General features: G+C 47.6%; 1 protein-coding gene across 1 annotated transcript in view; it reads left to right on the plus strand.

The window, feature by feature from the left end:
• The window catches only part of LOC144180029 (endothelin-converting enzyme 1-like), a 34681-nt gene extending 14194 nt beyond the window's left edge, over positions 1–20487 (plus strand). Inside the window, exons 3-4 of the mRNA XM_077708436.1 lie at positions 1819–2274; positions 19522–20487. Coding sequence (XP_077564562.1) covers positions 1819–2274; positions 19522–20487 — 1422 coding nt within the window. The remainder of the gene's footprint in view (positions 1–1818; positions 2275–19521) is intronic.
• Positions 20488–21266: the final 779 nt, after the last annotated feature.

A 21266-nucleotide genomic window follows, 5' to 3' on the forward strand; every position in this document is an offset into this window, starting at 1 on the left:
TGTCTATGTAGTCATCTTATCACCATAGCTTTTGTAAACTTGTTTTCCTCATGCGCAGTGTTTTTAAATGCAGAGCATTTCTTTACTCACATGTAGCGTCCGCCATACATCCGCAACAGCTCAGCGCGCAGGTGCGCCCTCTCCCCCACTCCTCCTCTCCCGCATCACGCTACCTTCCTCGCTCTCAACAACAGGTCCCCACCCCTCCCCCTACACTATATAAAAAAAATAATACTTATCGGCGCCAGGTATCGATCCCACGAGCCTGTGGGCGGAACGCGAGGTACATGGTGCTCTTCCCACTGCGCCACAAAAGCGACACAGAATCAAAGGGTACGAATGCGCCTTATATCCTTGACTCATTCAAACTACGTCAAGAAGCTGCTGATACACGGCAGCAGTAGCATCAATCTCGTCTTCACCAGTTGCTGCAACACACGACCACTGCTCAAAGACCCCTTAACAGTACACTTTAGCGACCCCGAAGCCGTCGTTCTAAGCGTCCAATACAACGACAACAGCAACAAATAAATAAATAACGACTTACAACAACCTACTCCTTGCCTTCACTTCTTGCGTCACAAAAAAAGAAAAATTGGGCCCATCTCTCCACGAGGGGGGACTCGAGTCACAAAATCACGAAAGTAATAATTAATATATGGAAGAAATAATAATATTAAATAGTAATAAGCAATAATAGTTAACACATTCACTACCACCCCACCACCACCCCCCAAACACTAACGTTAACGCAGTACACCCACACCCTACGCGACGCATTTACTCGAGTCCCCCCTCGTGGGGAGATGGGCCCAGTTTTTTTTATTGTTTTGGGTTATGTGTTTGTATCACCCTTCTTGGTAATAAACTTACGTTTTTGGAGCAGCGGCTGTCCTTGTTCTCCACTTCTTTTGTCTTTCGTTAAGTTCGCACTGGTTTCATCCAAGAATAATACTGTCTCAGCGGACCGATATCCGCTGCTCCACGCCGGGCGCTTGCCGAAATGGGTGTGGTTTGACCTCTAGCTCTCAAGGTCAAAACTGGTGCCGCCGCGGATAGCGCCCTAGGTAACGTAGTGTAGCTTTCGCGACTGAAAACCTGCATAAACGTGGCTGTATTGCGATCACTGTTGCGATCAGCACCAACTGGCCCAGAATGGCATATTCCAACAACTTGCCAGTTATTGACGCTACTGAGATCAACCAGCATTTGTTCTTTCTCTCTTACACTCCCTCCCCATTCCTTTTTTCGATCGTGACCACTCGTCATATTTTTCTAATAAAGGTTCTTTCTCTCTTTCTCTTTTCGTTACAAAAGCCATCGAATGCCGAATGTTGACCAGAGTCATTCATCTTTTTTTAAGTAGCGCCTATTCTTTGAAAAGATAACCTAGACCATCAAATATTTTCAAACCTCATAACGCGTCTTCGTGTTGTTGGATTTTACACAAATTCAATTACCCGTTCCTTCCAAAATATGCGTCTGTTTCACACCTGCTACTTTCAGCACAAAAATAGGCTGGAACCCTATAGCAATTTACTTCTAGGCTCAGGCGACATGACTTCTCAAACGAGGTATGTACTTCTGCCTTGTTCCTGAAGAAAATATAAATAAATCTTTCATTTTTGAACTTTATGCATTGAATCTCATATAACATTGAAACATCGACGTAAATGGTAACTCGCATATTTAACAGCACGGCCAGGGTCAATTCCTCAGTGAGAACAATTTGTGTCTTCATCTTCATGTCAACAACTCCCATTAGGTCTTGGCATCGCGATTCGCATCATTCTAATCGTGCGCCATTTTCCATTGTAGCCACCGGCATCGAGTTCGTCCAGCGGAGCTTCACTTCCAAGAACCATCACCAACGTGGAGAAGGGCATGTACGAACTGAAACCCGCCCTGGTGCTCTTCTTGGGAGCTATCTACGGCGCCTCCAGGTACTTCATGGACGAAATTGCCGATGTGGTTTACCCGCCGTGCGACCACCCGACCCAATGCTACGACTACGTCCAGGAGCTGTCCTCGAGCCTGAACAGGAAAGTCGATCCGTGCGACAACTTTTACGAGCATGTGTGCGGCTACTGGAAGCAAAACCACCCATTCCCCAACGGCGACCAATTCGCACTGCTCAGCTATCGTTTGCAGGTGTTCCTGTTTGACCTGCTCGAACGTCCGCCAGCACCTTCGCTACCCGCATCAACCCAGAGGAGCGTGATTGGCTACCAGGTCTGCCGCCAGGTGTACGAAACTAACCGCAATGACATGAAGGTGAGCTTTGTATAAGCAGTGTCCCTTTTGCTTTTCTCGTTGCGACACTCTAGCCGAAGGGGGATCTAGGAACAAAAGCTTCCGCTTGAGGCACCACGTTTCTTAATGGGGCCACTAGCCACCGGCAGTGCTAGGAGTATATACCGGCCGCTGATGAAGTTTCAACCAAGTTGTGTGCGCTGTTTTTCCTCATACATTTGTATTGAAGTCACTGAAAGCATCAATGCCACGCGATAAAACACGATGCAACAAGATCTGCTGTCGACGACAAATACGAGACTGACCATTGTGTACTTAGGATCGCAAGGATACAGTTTACTTATGGGTCCGGGCATACCTCGAAGACGGCAGCGCCTTTACAATGTTCTCAGACCTCCTGCTAACGCATTCTGTCATTCTCACTGCCAAATTACGGGCATACTTAGGAGGCCTGAAAGTGGTAGCTCGCACGTCTAGTAGGACAATGCTCATTACGCTATATGCTTCCTGGCTCACCAATGGGAGCAACTACTGCTTTATCGGCTGGAGAACGTGTATAGTAGCGCTTGGTCAAAAAACGACCGACTGCGTATATGTGATAGGTAAGCTCGCTGGCCTTGTAGGAGGGGTGTGAGCGATTTACAAGACAAGTATACAGGACAAACGCGGTCGCATTGGTTTCTCTTCTGCTCGTTCCTGACGTACTGCAACCCATGTATTCAAGTAACTGAATGGTCGAGCAAGAGCTTTATTCAAAACGCGTGCAAGAGCTTTATTCAATTGAATTCCCGCCGAGATATGCAGTGCTAAGCGATACACGTTAGTGTGCGCCTATCGCTTCTTTCGCGTGGGGAGTTCTGATGCGCAATGGGTGCGGTTACGCAGCCGAGAGCTGTCGCTCGTACGCGCTTCGGTATTGAGGGGTGTTTTCAAATAGAACTGAAGTCAATAACTTTTATTGGGATGGTGGAGGCTACTTGGCCGTAAGTGGGGTACGGTAAGAGGACGTGGTGGTGGCAACAAGTCAGTCATGATTAGGACCTGTTGTAGATACGTGATATCATTGGAGTGTACACCCCATTTTCCATATTCATTGCCAGGCCACCCTTAATTTAAAAAAAACGCGTACAGCATGTAGGAAATTCGGGTCTTCGTAATGGGTAAGGTCAGGAAGGGCGTTAAGAACGAGTTTCAGTGTCTAAAATCACATCGATCCCTCCTTTTCTCGCAATGTACCAGGAATACCCGTCGCACTGTACGTTTGCTAATCTTAGCCGCTTTGAATAATAAATATTACCTCTAGATGACCCATGAGCAAATATGATCTGGCACCAGCTTCTGAGCTCAGATTTACTCTTTGCAAGGAAAGTACAGCAGCCTAATTTTGAAGCTCCTTTGCGATGCCAGGTCTACCGGCTCACCTACCTTTTCCACCCGCTGGAGTATCACACCATGATTTTTTTTTTGGGGGGGGGGAATTCAAGTTTTCTGGCAGGCAATAAAACACATTGTCACAGCCAGGGTTATGCCTCTTAGTAAAGAGGTACATGCTGTGAATGGACGATTCATATTAGGTGCACGCGGTCAGGAGAGAGGAAGAGAATATAGTTTATTAAAACAATAAACTAAGAAAGAAAGAATCAATAAACGAAGAAACAAAGAACCGAAGCAGCAGTAATCAAGAGGTACGAGTACGACAAAAGGGTCGCGCATATCCGCACGCAAGTCTGCTTCGCTACAACCTCCTTGGTTTTTTTTGCTGGCTGCTGCTTCGAGCACCGGAGCGCAAAACCATTACTGCGGCGTCAACCCGCACTGCAAGACCGCGGGGCCCTCCGATGAGAGCGAGTTAACCGCGGAGGCTGACAAGACGGCGAACGTTCCCGCTGCATTGGAGCCGTGTTTCTGATCATTCAATCGTTCTCATAGCTGCCGAAGAGTATCATTGTCCAGTGGAACTAGCGAAGAAGGCAACGGATTGTCTCGAGGTTCGACTGAATGTACCCGCCAGCCAACCTTTCATTGACTCTACTGTCCTCTCGGGTGCCCACGGAGCCGGCTCTCGAGGACCCCGTGACCACGTTGTGTGAGGATGCGGCTGACCCGGACCCGTCCAGTCTGATGTCCTTCGTCAATTCGGCCATCACTGCCGCTCGACGGGATTCCTTGCTAAGAGAGCACGGGATCGTTGGGCGTCGTGAGCGGGCGAGGTTCTCACTTGCACGATGGTCACAGTGCTGCACCGGGCGCTGGCTTCTCCGTTGGCATCTCTGCTGGCGTCAGCGCATCCTGGCACCCCTCTCCAGTCGGCGCCCTGCGCTCCGGTTCTGGTCACGCGAGCCATCAAGTGAACCTGGTTGTGGCGAACGCGTGAAGGGCAACCTGGCTGCTTCGATGGCGGCGCTGAACGCCTCCCTGAAAGGGACCTAGAAGGGCGCCTGTCTGCTGTCGCGATCCTGTAAACGGAGTCACAGTGGTGCAGCTCACCAGACTGATCAGCGTTCTAGCTTACGACAAGGAGTGGTCACCTGTGAGCAGCTAACAGCCATGCATCTTCCACGGGCACACCGGCACAAGCAGGGGACATGCTTCTGCCACAGGCACAGCCCTGCCACGGGTGCAAGAATGAGCCCGTTAGTCTGAGGCGACAGCCCGAGAAGAGCGCGTTCTACGATACGGCGGCTACAGCGGGCCAGGATGCTACCAGTACGGCGACTGAGACACCGGGTATCATCTTACTTCCTGCCATGACCAGGAGTACCGGCTTGCTTACAAGCGCAACCTTTCAGTCATCCATAGGAATTTTCAATTAGGATAGTGAAGGGGGTTCGCAGCCGCGACTGAAGGAACCTTGCCGGAGAAACGTGAATAAGATGATAGTGGGAGACCTGTTCCTGGGGTGTCTGGTGCTCTGGATGACTAGGTACCAGGATATGGTCCGCGGCGGGCGGAACTACCTTGATCTGCGGTTGTGTCCTGCTTCCTGTAGCGGCGCATCCTTATTTGTGTCGGCGAACTGTGGTTGCGCGACCATATGCTCAAGATGGTATCTCTACGCGTACTTTTGCTTCCTTGTCAGGTGCGGCGTATGTGTCCCGTTGACTTTCTTAGTGTGCATCTAACTACCTGTTTTTATCATCGTACATGAGTGCATTTGTGTGTACACCGCAGTCTCTCATTTGTTTTCACACTGCTGGGCCTGCGCACCTTGTCAGCCTGGGAGTGTGTTGAGGATGATAATGAATAAAGAAGGCAGGGCTGCACTGTTACGGGGATGCGGCCCACACTCGCGCCTTTTGCCCGGGGCACTTGCTTGGGACTAGCGCATCGAACGGGTGCCAGGCTGTGTGCTCACTTCTTGCGTCGAATTTGTGACAGCCTGCATGCAAAGAGCATTTCAATTTCAGTTGTTTACCTAATTTTCTTACTTTTTTTGCATATTCTAACATCGATTCGGAAAGTGAGCAGCTTGTTCAAAAAAGGTCAAAATGCAGAAGGAAGGTAGACGTGTCGGCACCGCTTGAATAATTTCGGGGATTTTTCTGACATCGAACTAACCCTCTTGGCTCCGCCGTTAATTATAGGTGTTATTTGAAGCCAACCCGAAGCTTTATCGCGCTACCCAGTAGTGACAAACGGATGTAGGAGACACCCAGAGTAGATTGCATTTATTACACCTGATACACACTACGATCTCTTTGAATGTATTTGAAACCTCCCTTGCCATCACACCATTCGCCACATTATAGCACAAACACGTGGGTCATTTTATTTCGCTCGAACGGCTCTTAATTTTATTTCTCTAAAACGGTTAGCGCGGATTTAAAGCGTTTCCGCTGACGTGGTAGTACTGGCTTGGTCATTATCGGAAGTATTAGCACGCTCAGAAACGTAGGGGTGTTTGTCGAGTACACCACAATACGTCGGGGGGGGGGGGGGCAGATGAATTAGCCTGCATAGTGCGACGTCTTACACCGGAGCCCAAGTTTAAAATTTCCGTTCAATGAAATAGGGGAGTGAAAGCATTTACATATCTGATAAAACTCAGAAGGCCGATTAAATATTCGTTTAATGCCGCAGACTCCCCTCTAGCAATTCAGATGTAGTGCCATTCCCCAAGGCTTGCCTCAGCTGGTTAATTATACATGAGACCACCTACTTTGCAGGGTTCTCTGCATTTTTGGGAAACTTTGTTTTAGCATTGGTATAAGCATGGGTATAATTGTTTTGGTAGTAACAAAACAATGCCGCTGAAGCCCCTTGGGGCTTCAGCGGCATTGTTTTGCAATGCATTTTGCAATGTTTTGCAAGACATACGCAGAATATTTCCTCTCACCTCTTCTGCAGGTTCTTTTTGACGTCTTCGAGAAGTTTAATTTCACCTGGCCATCCTTCAGTTTACCTGGCAACTTCGACGTCATGGAGTTTCTGTTGGGCCTGCCGCTCGACTATGGGCTTAGTACTCCTTTCGCCCTAACGCTGACACCGTACCTGAAGACAGACAGACGATACAGCTTGGCCTTCTCTTTTGAAGGTCCCACGCATCAAGACGAATTCGAAGCTTCCACGCTGCAGCGCTGCATCCCTGTCGCAGCGAGCTCCGCGAGCACGCAGACCGCGCTAACCGTGGCAGAGCGCATAGAAAGCGTGTGGGTAAACATCTTAATCCACGCTTATTTTTTGCGCGAAACGTTGTCCCAGAGAAGTTTCCGTAGTATTGAAGCTCTGGCCAACGACACGAATGGCCGAGCCTCTTTGGACGACTGGCTGCGTGCAATAAACAAGCACTTGCCACAAGACCGCAACATCGACAAAGACGAGCTCGTGTTCACAACAAATGGCACCGCTCGGTTGCTTCGCGGACTGCTGCGTTCTAACAACCGCACCCGCCATGTCGACGTAGTCCTTTTTGGCGGCTGGAACATCATCCTGCAAGTCCACGCTGGAACATCGCGTCCGCTGATGGACTGCCTCGGCCCTTCTGGCCGCATTAGGTCAGCCCACCATTGCCGGGAGCTAATGGAAAAAGTGTGTATCGTTTTCATTTACTTTCTTCTCCCCGTACAATTTCAACACTTGAGTGATTATTATTCCATGTCTGGATACACTGGTTATACTGACATATAGCATACCACGCAGACAGCGTCGCAGGGAACCAGGCAGAGGGTTGGATATTAGACAGCCGTTTTAGGAATGAGAACCTAATTGTGCACCGCTGGAAACACCCAAAATAGCAACAATTATGAGTGATTGCCTTTATTGTTAAGACGTTAAACAAATAATACAATAACGGATACCCGGTGCTAAAAAGAACTTTCACCACAAAAATAAAACAAAATGAAACTAGTATTATTTAGGACTTGGTATAACGGCGCAACCACTCCTAAGGAAGCGAGACGATGGGAAATATTTGGTCAAGTCAGAACGGGCCCACCGTCTTCAAAAAATCTCAAGTTGATAGTTATGCAGGTTTCAGATGAACGCAGAAATTAAAGAACGAACGTAAATTTTCTCGCTCTTTTTTCTGGTGTAAGGAATACGTCGAAAAGAGTGTTGACGGCGGGCATCGTGCTGCTTTTGACGAATTTATGTGGCAGTATTCGGAAGTAACATTTACCTGGGTAGCTGTCGGATGAACAGCTTGAGTAAACCTGGAGGATGGGCGAAGGGTGAATCACTGGAGCTAGTCGCTTTGGGGGGGCATAACACATGCAATTTTCTAAATACTCGAAGGCGGTACAGATGTTAAGTTGTCAGAATCAGTCACAATATTGGCTATCATGATTCAACTTATGAGCAAATCTTTGTTCATACCAAGCTAAACGTTACCTTTAAAATCTCCACCTCGCGAAGATAGATGAACGATATAACCACAATCACAAGAAACATGTGCTGCAGCATTACCGAAAGATGTCAATAGTCGCAAATATTTTAGTCCCGGCTTTTCGATTAGCCAGAGCTGAACTCCTTGATAAAATAACAATGCAGGGACATTGTAACGTTCATATGCACGAAAGCACACTCTCCTTTTCGGTTCATCATTTGCGATAATGAGGCTCAAAAGACGCTGAGTACTACAAACACAAATTCTTTGCTCGCTTTGACCCACGCCAAGGTAAAATTGAGCCATATTTTCACATAAATAAGCTTAATATTTCTCTGGCTTGATATAGCATTGAATGTATCATTCGCCCGAAATCGTAGCGGAGACATATCGACGTCAATATGTGCGTTCACACCTACACATATAGAATACTGGAATTTATAGGTTCGAGTGTTCTCTTCTCCGCCATGTCTGCCATCTGGATAAGTATTTTCAGCTGTGTTGAGGCTACTAAAGTGAGCTAGAGGATATGGCCTTCATTTCGTAGTGGCGCAAGTATGTTTACATCTGAATGCACCTCTGAGTTCTACGTACAACATCGGTAATCGCAAGAAAACTGCATCTGTGAAAGTGCGCAAAAATTCACAAGATGATTTTGCCAAGCCCTTTCTAAGGAGGATGACTGCGCGGCGAACCTAATTTTTACACGCGAGACACACTTATTGTACATCCCTGATCTTCAGCCACATCGCCTACCACGTCCCCTTCTACATCCTGCTTCGCTCCGAAATGCGGAGCCTCATAATTCCCGTACACTTAGCTATCCCGGCTGCCCTGAGCATTTTTCTACACTTCAAGAAATCGACCTTTTTAAAATCTGTGTTAACAATACGATGCAGAAGATCAGTGTCCGCAAAGAATCAGGTGGCTTTCGCTACGCCTCCACTGCGCAACGCGGCGGCCTCGAGTTCACCTGCCTGGAAAACTACCCACTGCCCACACCTCTCCCTTTAAAGCACTGGTGCTGGCGGAAATATTTGTGCATGTTATAATTCTGCCTACCTCCCAAAGAACATGCACAGGGACAACAACCAGGCAAGGCCGCGCGCCCCGTCCGAACGTTTACCCGCCGATACGGCCTGCACCACCGACGCCGACAGTTCTCCAGCCCATCTCACCGTAAAATTGGGACTAGCGACGTCGTCACAATGGCTGCTAGCAATGCGCACACAACGTGCTCTGCATGCCATACAGTTTCATACAAATATATGCAAGAGGAAAATCTGTCGTTGCAGTCGCTGGCCGCCCTGGGTGGCGCCATTGCCACTAGCGATGTTCCTCGCCTATTTGGCTTAGCTAGCCACATGGCTTATTTTCTGTCTCGAAGCCAAAATAAAAAAAACGGTAGCATTTTTCTTGTTCATTGTGCCTGAAGCTTCTACATAATCACTCATGAATAATATTTTTGGAGGTTCAATTTTATAATAACAGAACAAATTTCATGATCCTTCTGCAGTAATATTGTTGATTTTTGCAGCCAGAGCCAACTTTTCAGCCTGTTTATGAGCCGTGTCAAGGACAAGTAGAACGTGCCTGCGCGGTACATGACAGAACGCTCGCCGAAGCGCGGCTCCCCTAGAAAGTGGCGCCAGATTTCCATCTAATATATATTAGTATGAAACTCTATGCCGTATGCACCCAGTTCAGCAGGGTGGCCAAGGAAACGGCCAAGCCTTAGCTGTATCCTGCATCACCACCGTCCGGCCCTCGGAAGCTGACGATGATGACGCGGCTACCTAGACAATGATAACAGGCTTCCACGTCGCCTGTCGAACATCCTCATATTGACTTCTTTCCGCCCAAGAAAACCGTTTTCTAACATTTCAGGCATCCACAATTTCCTATTCCATGTGCTGATGGCGCCTGCCCATGCTTACATGTCTGGTGATGAGCACACGAGTTTGCCCGAGACAATACCCACGAGGTGAGAGAAGTGGAAGGACAAGTCCACCCACTCTAGCCTACTGCTGCACACAAACAAAAGATACTTTCGCCCCGCCGCTCAACATTTCCTGCTGGTGCCACGCCATGTCCGCAGCTTCATACAAACAGGTTTTCAAGCGCACACCAGAAAACCTTGTGCATTTTCACCCAATACCGCTGTAATTGCGCGGCATGCAATCGCCCCCTTCCAAAGATCGTCCACTGAGTGTGGGTGTTCTACAACCACCAGATAGGCTCACCACCGTACTTTCTGCTCTTGGGGAGTTGAATCGTCCATCACTGCCCCATTGGGCCGGCAAAGATTGAGCGCCATCCCCTACCCATATAGCGTTCGGTGTTGGAGTCCTGGGCTGATGAATCCCCACAACAAGGCTGCTCATCTTTCATGCAGTATGTGCAGCATACGTTTTCGCCAGCGTTACCCTTATTGCCTCCTGCCACCCATGCTTGCTTCAGCTCCGCCCATTGGGCCGAAGCCGTATCAAGCCTGTTGCAAGAGACTGGGGCAGCCACGAATGCAATGTGGATACAGCGTCTCAGGGGCGCCCAAGCACTGTTTGACACGCACCTCGCTTAAAAAAAGGACCACGCAGAAGAGAGAATAGAAGTAATCAGGGTGCGAAGCGTAAAGTTACCAAGAAGAACTCCAGTGTTTGAAGCATACCATTTGCATAAACCTTTTAGCAGGAACATAAAACCGGTGTTGGTTGCGAGATACAGATGTCTCAACACGATTTCGTGCGAGGCTGGCCTAGTATGCTCTCATTCATACATGTCTGTCAGGTGGTAGCATAAGAAGTCGTTTATTTTTGTACCCCTAACATACCTCACCAAAGTTGGCACAGCTCACTCAAACTCCTCACAAAGTTATTTTTTTATGACCACTCGGCGAAACTCTCACTCCTCATTGACAACACATTTGCACGTACACAAACAGTGAGCGCAAATCTCAGAACTCACTTGGCCTCCGAAATAAAATGAACTCAGAACTCAAGATGCACTCAGGACTTATATGGACTCAGAACTCTCTCGGGCTCAAAATAGACTCAGCAGTCACTCGGGCTCATAACTAAAAATTGACTCAAAACTCAAACTTAACTCGAAACTCAAATGGACTCAGAACTCAAAATGTACTCACAACCCAAATCGCAATCAGAAGTCGCTCGTGCACACAACTAAAAACGGACTCACAACTCAGCCGGGCTAAAAAAAGAGCATAGAATTTGTATGAATTCAGAGTTTAGAAAATTCATGCGGGTTCACGAAACGGACGGGCGCAAACTCGTGCGCAAAAATTCTCGCGCCTAATAAGAAAGTCATGAACTCGTAACTCCAGTGTGTTCGTAAAAAAAAGTCCGCTGCAGATTTATTACGCTATACTTGCAAGACACTGAGGTCTACCACCGCTTACAAGGAAGGTTCAGTATGCATTGGATACCAACCCCTTGATATATTCTGCGTGTACAGTAAGGAGAGGATTCCGGCTCGAGCCTTGGCTAGGACGCAAGGGGAGACACAAAGAACATTGAGCAAGGTGACGTGTGCTAGGTTCATTCACATCAAAGCGGTTTATCGTTAGGGTCCCGTCCATTCATGTTCTGCATCGCCAAAAAAAAACGCATTGGTGCACGCCCAACTGTTCCAACGAGTCTGTGAAGCTCAAGGCGTTGATGAGAGTTTGTTTTTGTTTTCATGATTACATTGTTCACAGAGGCTCAACCTAGAACCGGTGCCGCTGCTGGCGTCGGGGATCAGCGCCACACGTAAAAAAATCGCAAAAATACACTGAACATGTCATTGCGTACCCATGTGCAACACACATGTTTACGTGTTGTTTAACTGGGCAACCTCTTGCAACCTGTCATGACATTATTCATATGTACGCGCGTTTAGCTTTTTTTCAAAAATACAGTAGAGGCGACGCACATTTAGCTTAATTTTTGACCGCGTCTTGAGAGTCATAGCTAGTCACAGATTGGGTTACATTCAAAATGATGCCTCCAAGGTGAGTAAGGTATCAAACTTAAGGTCCTGATGACTGGATTCACGTGGTGCAAAAAAGTGCTTCCTGGTCACAATCGTGATATAGTAATGGTTAAGCACAAATTGGGTTGAAATTTATAGTGATCAACTTGTAAAAAATTAATCGGCGCTAAAACTGGGACGAAGAAGAAACACGTAACACAGAACAGAGTGCCGAACTTCCAAATAGAATTTATTGAAAAAAGATGCTGCTTATATACCCAAAACTAAAATAGTAAAAGCATTGTGACGACAAAATGCATCACATTTCTAAAAACGATACTTCTTTATTTGTCAGTGATATGGACGGAGTACTAACGCAGTTATCCCCTGCCTGTCTGATAAAAAGAGCTTCCATATTTCCGCGCTCAAGCTTACCACTTGCTTTCCGAAAAAACGTTGTCCTATCTAGCAGGGGGCTACACTTGCATCTTTTGCAGTGCTCAGATAGGTTGCCACCAGCTTTATTTTCAACTGTCCAGTTGTGCTATAGCCCTATCATGGAAGCACCTTCCAGTCTGCCCAATGTACACTTTTTTGCAACTGAGGGGAATTTCATGAACTACACCCTTGCTGCAGTCTGTGTAGCGAACAGCGTGGTTTTTTGCACAGTGTTCGGATTTTTTCTTCTGACTTTTGCTCATCCAAGGGCAAACTTTTGACAGCTTTTCTGGGGCACTGAAAACGATATTTACCCCGTATCTTTGCGCCATTTTCTTTACATTGTGCGACACTCGTTGTATAGACGGTATGACGTGCACCTTTTTCCTCGTCGGCCTGTTTAGTTCGTCTGGGCTATCTTTTCGCCTCATCTTTTGTAGAAGAGCTTCACACACGCTCGAAATCAGAAAAGAAGGGAATCGGGCCCCTGCTAGATTGGACAAAGTTTTTGCGGAAAGCAAGTGGTAAGCTTGAGCGTGAAATAATGGAAGCTCTTTTTATCAGACAGGCAGGGGATAACTGCGTTTGTACTCCGTCCATATCACTGACAGATAAGTAGCGTTCTTAGAAATGTGATGCATTTTGTCGTCACAAGGCTTTTAGTATTTTAGTTTTGGGTATATAAGCAGCATCTTTTTTTAATAAATTCTAGCTGGAAGTTCGGCACCATGTTGTGTGTTACGTGTTTCTTCTTCGTCCCTGTTTTAGCGCCGATTATTTTTTTTAGCAGTATGTACCAACTCGCCCACATCAAGCTTTTGTTATAGTGATCACCCTTAGGCGCGTGGGTTATCAATATAATGGTTGTGATTAGGGAAATAACATTGCACCATTACCAAATACGTCCTGGTCGTAATCATGACGTTCATGCTGAGCCATACATTGGTTTAAAATTTATTGGGATGCGGCTTGGCCATGCGGAGTATCAAATCTGGAGTGGATACACTTGAACAAAAACACTAAATCGCGGTTTGTGCGTCTAGATTGCAGTTCTTCGAGCTTCAGCCGCTTGATGACATCCTTGTAAGCGTATTTCTCGTGTAGGATGTAGCGGCGAGAGAAGATGCGCGTGAACCTTTTCTGAACCCTTTCCAAGCGCAAAGACGACGACGCACTCATGCAGTTCCAGACTGCCGATGCAAACTCCAGCTTTGGGAGTACAAGGGCTTTGTACAGAGCAAGGAAACACGAACCTCCTGAGAAGTCCCTTGTTGCACGAGAGATAGCGCCCAAAGTCCGAAGAGATGAGCGTGCGAGGTAGTTAACATGCGGTGTGAATTGTAGTTTCGGATCCATCAGAACGCCCAAATCACGTGTTTCGCTTACTCTTCTTATTGTCAGAGAGTCGAGGTGGTATGGGAAGGTTAAAGGAGAGGTTTTTCGAGTGTATGTAATTGTAACGGTCTTCAATGGATTCAAATCTTAGTAGTTAGTTTTGCACCAGAGGGAGATGGCTTGTACGTCGCGTTGAAGCTGGGCGCAGTCCGCCTGTGATCCCACTGCGCGATAGAGTTTCATGTCGTCTGCAAACTGCAATAGAGATGAATGCTTTATAATTAACTGCACATCATTCACAAATAAGTTAAACAATAAAGGACCCAGAATAGAGCCCTGGGGAACCCCGGACGGTACAGTGAAGCTGCAAGACTTAGCACCAGCGTACTGAACAAAGTTTGTTCTCTGTTTGAGGTAGGTTGCAAACCACTCGCAGAAAGCAGGAGCCAAGCCATAAGCAGACAGTTTGCGAAGGAGCAAATCATGGTTTACGCGGTCGAAGGCCTTGCTGCAGTCGAAGTAGATGGCATCCATTTGTTGACGTGAAAGTATGTACTTGCTGGCGTCACTCAGAAAGCAGGCAAGGTTTGATTCGACGGACCGGGCAGGTATAAAACCATGCTGATTACTATGAATGAGGGGCCGGATTTTGGACAAGAGATAACGGTGTACTCCTTTTTCGAAAACTTTTGAGAAAGAACAAAGGAGAGATATTGGTCGATAGTTCCCAGGCACCGACGCATTTCCGGACTTATGGAGAGGAAAAACAACGCCGAGTTTCCAATTTGTCGGAAAGTGCCGCTCTTGAAGCGAGAGACAAAAAATGTGGCAGAGCAACGGCGCGAAAATGGCAGAGCAGCCTTTTACAATGAAGCATGGGATGTTATCATGGCCTGAGGATTTCTTCGAATGTAGGCTGCGGATAGCAGCCGTGACATCCTCAACGGTTATGTTGGGCGTGTGTATGACATCACCTATCTGCGCGAGCCGAAGCGGGAAGCCGCTGTCGCGTGACGAGGAGTACGCGGACAAGAAGTGTTTTGGGAATATTTCAACAATGCTGGCTGGGTCGGAAACGATGGTGTCGCCATCCTGCAGAGTAATCCGCTCAGGGGCCTTTCTTGTGGGCGTACTAAAGATCCCCCAGAAGTCGCTCGGGGATCGGGTAAGCGAAGATTCTGTGAAGTCGGAAAAATGTTTTCTGTCGCGAGCGAGCAGCACTTTCACAAGTGAGCGCTGTTCTTTGAAGTTAGTGTCGGCGGACGTGTCGTTTTTAGCTTTCCTTAGTTTGTGGAATCGACGCTTACTGCGCAGCGCGCTGCGGAGTTCTTTGCTAAACCAGAAAGGGAATTGATGAGGGCGCTTAGACTTTTTTGGTATGTGCTCGTTCATTGCTTTTTGGACAATTTTTGTGAGCAGCTGCACCTCTGCGTCTGCATTATGCGATGTGTAGACTGGCTCCCAATTCGTCTCCTGGAGCGTTATGTAGAGGGCATTGTAATCGCCACGGGGAAAATCAAAGAATGGGGTGTCCATGCGCCGCTCATAGGCAACCGGTAGTAAAGCCGTGGCAGTGAATGGTTCATACCACGGGTCGACCGGAACAAGGGCTTCTCGAGCGTGTTTAAGGTCTAAGGAGGTCAAGTTGGAGAAGACGATGTCAAGAACATTTCCTGCGGGGTTAGGAGGAAGTGCAGCATATGCCAATCCAGCGAATGAGAAAAAGTTAAACAAGTGCGGCTTTGGTAGAATTGCCAACATTTTCCCCGGGATTCAACCACCGGCCGGGCACGTAACGCTGCAGAAAAGAACTAGGAGGCAGCAGAGCAGTCTAGAATATAGCGTACAACATTAGCGGCACGTCCTCCGCATGCACAGGGTACACAGAGTCGAATGCGTTATCAATGAGCTTAACTGATGCCATTGGCGTTACTCACCAGAAAAGAATTCTAATAAAAATTTACACCATCTTCCCGCGAGGGGAACCGTGGGGTAGATGCGACGCACCTGGAATTTCCGTTGCGTTTCCGTTGCGTTTCCGTTATGTTAGCGTTTCCACTGTTGTTGTGTGTATATATTTTACGCAGTATGTTCACCCCCGATGCGTCGCATCTACCCCATAGTTCCCCTAGCGGGGAGATGGTGTAAATTTTTATCGGGGTGGCTGGTGCTATTTACGGTTGCGCCGACCATCGCGATAGCAGGCCTGTTAGTCTCCATTCAAATCATCGGTGGTCATCGGAGGATGCCATCGGCGGAGCGGCGGCGGAACGACTGAGCGGAGCGGCGCAGGTACTGCGTTTATATGCAGCGGAATGAGAGAGAGCAGCGCATAGCAGCGCATGGCATGTGTTATCCGAGCGCAAGCTGCGCGCTAACCCGCACCCACGCACAGCTGGCACGGCGACGGAGTGAGCGCCGGCGAGCGCTAACACGCAGATGGCGCTGCGGTGAAAGCGTCGCATCTTAAACCTGATGCTACACATGACAAATTACGTTGCAATAATAAAACAGTACAAAACAAGACTGCAAGATACTTTCTTCATTTTGTTCATATAAAAAATAAGTCTCCATACTCCGTAACCTGCTCGAAGAAAGAAAAAGAGAAATAACTGGAACCCGTACTGTTTTGGATACGGTATATTGTTAGACTCTGGGGTATGAACCTTGAATCTCCTTGGTACGTGCTTCGAAAGCCTGAGCAGGTGTGCGCATAGACTGGAGCTCCACGTTCGCGAAAGGGAGGGATGGGATGCTAACAGAATATGAAGATCCACCAGTGAATCTCGAATAACGTCTGTTGTATAGAAGTGCAACTTTTCTAACGCTTTTTATGAGGTTGCACAATGGTTCCGCTCTTCCAACATTGTTATGGGTACCAATCGCAACATTGGTACATTGGCAATTTTTGAACCAAGCGTCATAAAACTCCGCCGCCGAGCTCGCTTTCGCTCTTCACGATGTAACACCACTCTCAGAAAAAAGTCGGAAATCACGTATGCTGTCGTTCTGCAGATATTTCGATCTTGGAACGACTTACAACTTCTTCATAATATTGCGATTTTCCAGTCACTCTGTCCTCCGCGTCTGGAAGCACCTCAACAGATACAGTCATTGCCAGCTGAGACCGTAACTGCGTAATTTTCTTGTCGCAGAAGATGCATGTTCCGTTCCTGTTTTACTTTTCAGGCATTTTTAAAGACGTTAGTCTTTCTTGGGCAACTAAAAATGGAGAAAGTTTGGTCTTCCTGTCTCCTCGTGACTCGATTCAGCCACCCGGCCAAAATGAAACAAAATTTTCACAATAGTCTTATAGACTCACAGCCAAATCTAAACGTCTAAGCCCGGTCGCAGTGTTCGTACTTGTCAACATTGTTCAACAAGAACAAGACATTACACAGATATAAGGCAGAAAATCAATTCATAAATTTTATTAGCAGCGTTCTTTTATTGAAAAATTCATAGATGCTTGGTTTTCGCGATAGCGTATAAATACTACATCAACGACGGAAACCCCTCGCCTACTGTTGCCAGCGCTACCTGCTGGCAGCATTTAACAAATCAAATGGCAATAGCAACGAAAGGTTCCACTAATAAGATTCACGTTCCGATTAGAACGCTCGTGGTTTTAAAAACATTGTAGTAGGGTTCCTCAATCTACACGCGTCGCAGCCGTACGGCAGGCGCATTTATCGAGACACCCTGCTTGGAGCAGTGGAACACGGTAAATTTAAATTGACTTTAGCCAACCTCTGGCATGTCATCTTGAGATGAGGGTGATGGGAGACGAGCAGCATGAGAGGTGAGCAGGAAAGAGGAGGACGCATTTACTTTGCAGTGGCGCCAGACGACTATCATCTTTCGGCGAGATTTGCAACGAAAGGATAAGATACGCTGCCATTTTTTAAGTGGCTATCGAATTCGATTATTGCGGCAAATAAAATAATGCCGGCAAATACCCGCTGCACGGCAGAAATTACGTAGCTCCAGCGGCCGAAGAACGCCAAGACTAGGAACTAGTGAAATGTTTTGAGCATGCTTCTACGTTACCTAATAAGCATAACGCAGTAATGGATGACGTAACTTGTTACACATTTTACTAAGTCCTGAGTGTTTCTTGACTTGTTCTGAAAGCACTCAGGAGGAAAGAAATGTAAAGAAAATGTTGCAAGGTCTTTAAGGAGGGCGAAAAATTACTTATACTTGTACAGTTGCCAAACTGTTGGTGAGGGGGTTTCGAACGTATCGGTGAAACTTCTTAGAATACTCAACTCCAAGATTCATTTTATGGGTATTTCAAAGGAGATAGACATCACCTCAGTACGAGGGCGTAGGGGGGGGGGGGGCGGGAGATGGCAATCGGAACTGTAACGCAGCAGGGCGAAGGCAGGTGCAGGCGAAATGAGCTCACTCGCCAGGCCGTAAGAGAAGGCGCTCCTTCGTCATCAGTAACACGCCAAAGGTGCATACGCCAAGTAGGCAAATGGTGCTAGGCCAATCTATTCGCGTTACGCTGTGGCGTTAGCTCCCTATATTGGTAGCTACAAAATATGCAGCGGTAATAGACGACTGGTGCCAATACTGAAAGTGCACCAAAAAAGCTCTCCAATCGCAGAAAAGTTCGGTGTCCTGCGGAAACTCGATGATAACACAAGAACACGGCATCCGAACAAGGCGTCGTTTCCAAATTGCCAAAAGTGGTAAATTTTCCACCCTCATTGGCGCGGCAATTATATTCGTAAAATGTCATATTCTACCTAAATCGTTTAGAAAACGCTAGCTCGTAATATCGGTAATTTTTTCGACCATGTTCGCTACTCTGCTCGAGGACCTACTTCAAGGGGTAGACTATGTAGCCGCATTATCGAATTCCCAAATCTCAGCTGCATATTTTAAATCCGAATTTTACATAAACACCCCACAGTGTACACAACTCATAAACGCACCTGCGTCGGCAGCATGACTGATTGATTGTAGGGTTTAACCCGCAGACGCATTGCAGGCAATGAGGCGCGCTTTACTGGATGGCACCGGATTAAATTTGACACCTGGGGATATTTAGCATGCGCCGAAATCTTGTACACACGGGCGTTGTTCCTTTTCCCCTCCACCAGAAAAGCGGCCGCCCCGGCGTCGGCATTATGGCACAAACACAACGCATAAGCTAACGGTGCTGCTCAAACGTTTCCATGCATTCCACCCCCCCCCCCTTTTCTTTCCACCGTTTTCCCTGAAGCAATGTTAAGGTGAAAGGTGGATTATAGATTTTTGCCGAAACAATTCCGCTGCACGTTTGTCGGCGAGATCGTATAGGGTTAAACAAATTACAGTAGCTCCCGGATAAGACGTTGTTTCGATGAACATGAGGATTCGGTGCACATGCCGGCCGCAGCGCCTTTTTCTGATGATACGAAAAACGACACCGTCCGTGCGTCGTAATATTGGCGCATTATTAAGGTCCCCAGGTGATTGGAACTAAAATGTAGCACTCACAAGTCCTACCCCGTGGCCAGCTGTCGCTGCAGTGCGTCAAGTCGTACTGGTAACTATTTTAAATACAACCAAAACAGGTGAATAACTGGGTAACATGGGGATTATCTTGAGAAAGCAATGTGCCATGGAAATTTTCAAGATGCTCTATAGTTATCTACACTCAAAGTAACAGGAGCTGGGGTTATTTCTTCATTTCAACCACTTCTCAGGTTGCTGCCTTCGTCCTTGGTCAGTTACTCTCAGAAAGCCTGGAGTTGTCTGATGCCATCGCTGCGACTAACAAGACATGGCAGGCGCTTAGAACCGCCACAAAGGAAAACTTGGTGAAGCTGGGCTGGCTCGACAACAGCACTGCAACGGCCGCCGTCGACCACGTGTCCAACCTCATTCCCGTTATTGCGGTACCAGAGCACCTGAATACGGCGCCGGAGATGGAACGCTTCTACAGCTACCTGCCCGAGTTCACGCAGCCTTTCCTGCAGTCGTGGTTGAGTGCGATCAAGCGGTGGTCGGACACGTACAAGCGGCTGCTCAAGGAGGATCCAAGTGTCACGGTGCACCGCGAGGATATTCCACTGGTCATGACTGTTGTGAACGCGTATTACTATGGAATGTACCATCTCATGGTCATCCCTCCAGCCATAATGATGCCGCCGTTCGTGGCTACCAAGGTTCCCGAATTTGTAAACTATGGCGCCATAGGCAAGATTCTAGGCCACGAGCTCACGCATAGCTTCGACCCAAAGTTCAGTACCATGTCAAGGACGGGAGACGTGGTCAACTGGTACACCAACCGTTCGTGGCTCAATTTTGAAAAACGTGTTAACTGCGTCATAAAGCAGCTGAGTGACTCCACCAACAGCCCCACCCATGCCCTCGAAGCCTTCTCTGAGGCCTTCGCGGACACGGCAGGCATGGAGAAGGCACACCTGGCATACCAAACGCTGCCTGATAAACAGGGTTTCCTCGGTTACTCACGGGAGCAACTCTTTTTCGTTGCTGGCTGCTTCGTATTCTGTTCGTCACAGCCTTACCGATCGGAAGGAATCTACCCGGCTTATGCGCTACGCTGCAATTTACCGGCGTCGAACGACAAGCACTTTGCCCAGGTGTTCAAGTGTCCCCCTGGATCGTGGTTTAATCCACAAAACCGGTGTACATTCCACGAAACGTGACCAATATTATTTTTAGGTCGCGCATAGACTGTGCCGTTTGTTTGTTTTTATTCTTGGTAGGCAACTGTTATCCTTCATATGTTGTTTCTATGTGTATTCATAATGATTGCGATAACACTTGGTATGAAATAAATATGAGGGCAGCCTTGGCACTTCTTGCAGCATTTAGTCACTCTGTTTTGTACAGAAAGTCAGCACAAAGTTACAAAAAGGAAACACTCTCATTCCTTCTAACATGACCATGATTTAGACATAAGTACACAGTACACCAAACAGGCGCCACAACAATTCGCTTCGAGGACGTTAGTTTTTCTTGGGCTACCTAAATGAGAAAATTTTGTTCTGTCTGTCTGCCTGGTTCAATGCCTGTATGTTTGTCCGTCTGTCTGCTTTGCTGTCAGCCTGCTTGCTGCCTGTCTGCCTGTCTGCTTGTCTGCTTGTCTGCTTGTCTGCTTGTCTGCCTGTCTGCCTGCCTGCCTGCCTTGCCTGCCTTGCCAAATCCTACAGTAAGTAAAAGGTCCCCACAGATGGCGTGCCAGTAGTGCAAATGCGGGGAAGGGGAAGTAAATTCACCATTGCTTTACCGCGTTAATCAGGTGGGGGGGGGGGGGCTAAAACAGGAAAGGCGCAGATGAACAGACGAAGTAATTTGCCCCGTACCATTAAGAACCGGAAGCGTATGAGGGGACGAAAATTCGATGTCGCAGCAAATAAGTTGGTAATAGGCATCGCCAGGCTGTCGCCTTCAAAGCGGGAAAGCACAGCCTCGAGGAAGGTGC

This window comes from Haemaphysalis longicornis, unplaced genomic scaffold (genome assembly GCF_048455015.1).
Source record: "Haemaphysalis longicornis isolate Haplotype H1 unplaced genomic scaffold, Haemaphysalis longicornis Haplotype H1 scaffold_4, whole genome shotgun sequence".
NCBI lineage: Eukaryota > Metazoa > Arthropoda > Arachnida > Ixodida > Ixodidae > Haemaphysalis > Haemaphysalis longicornis.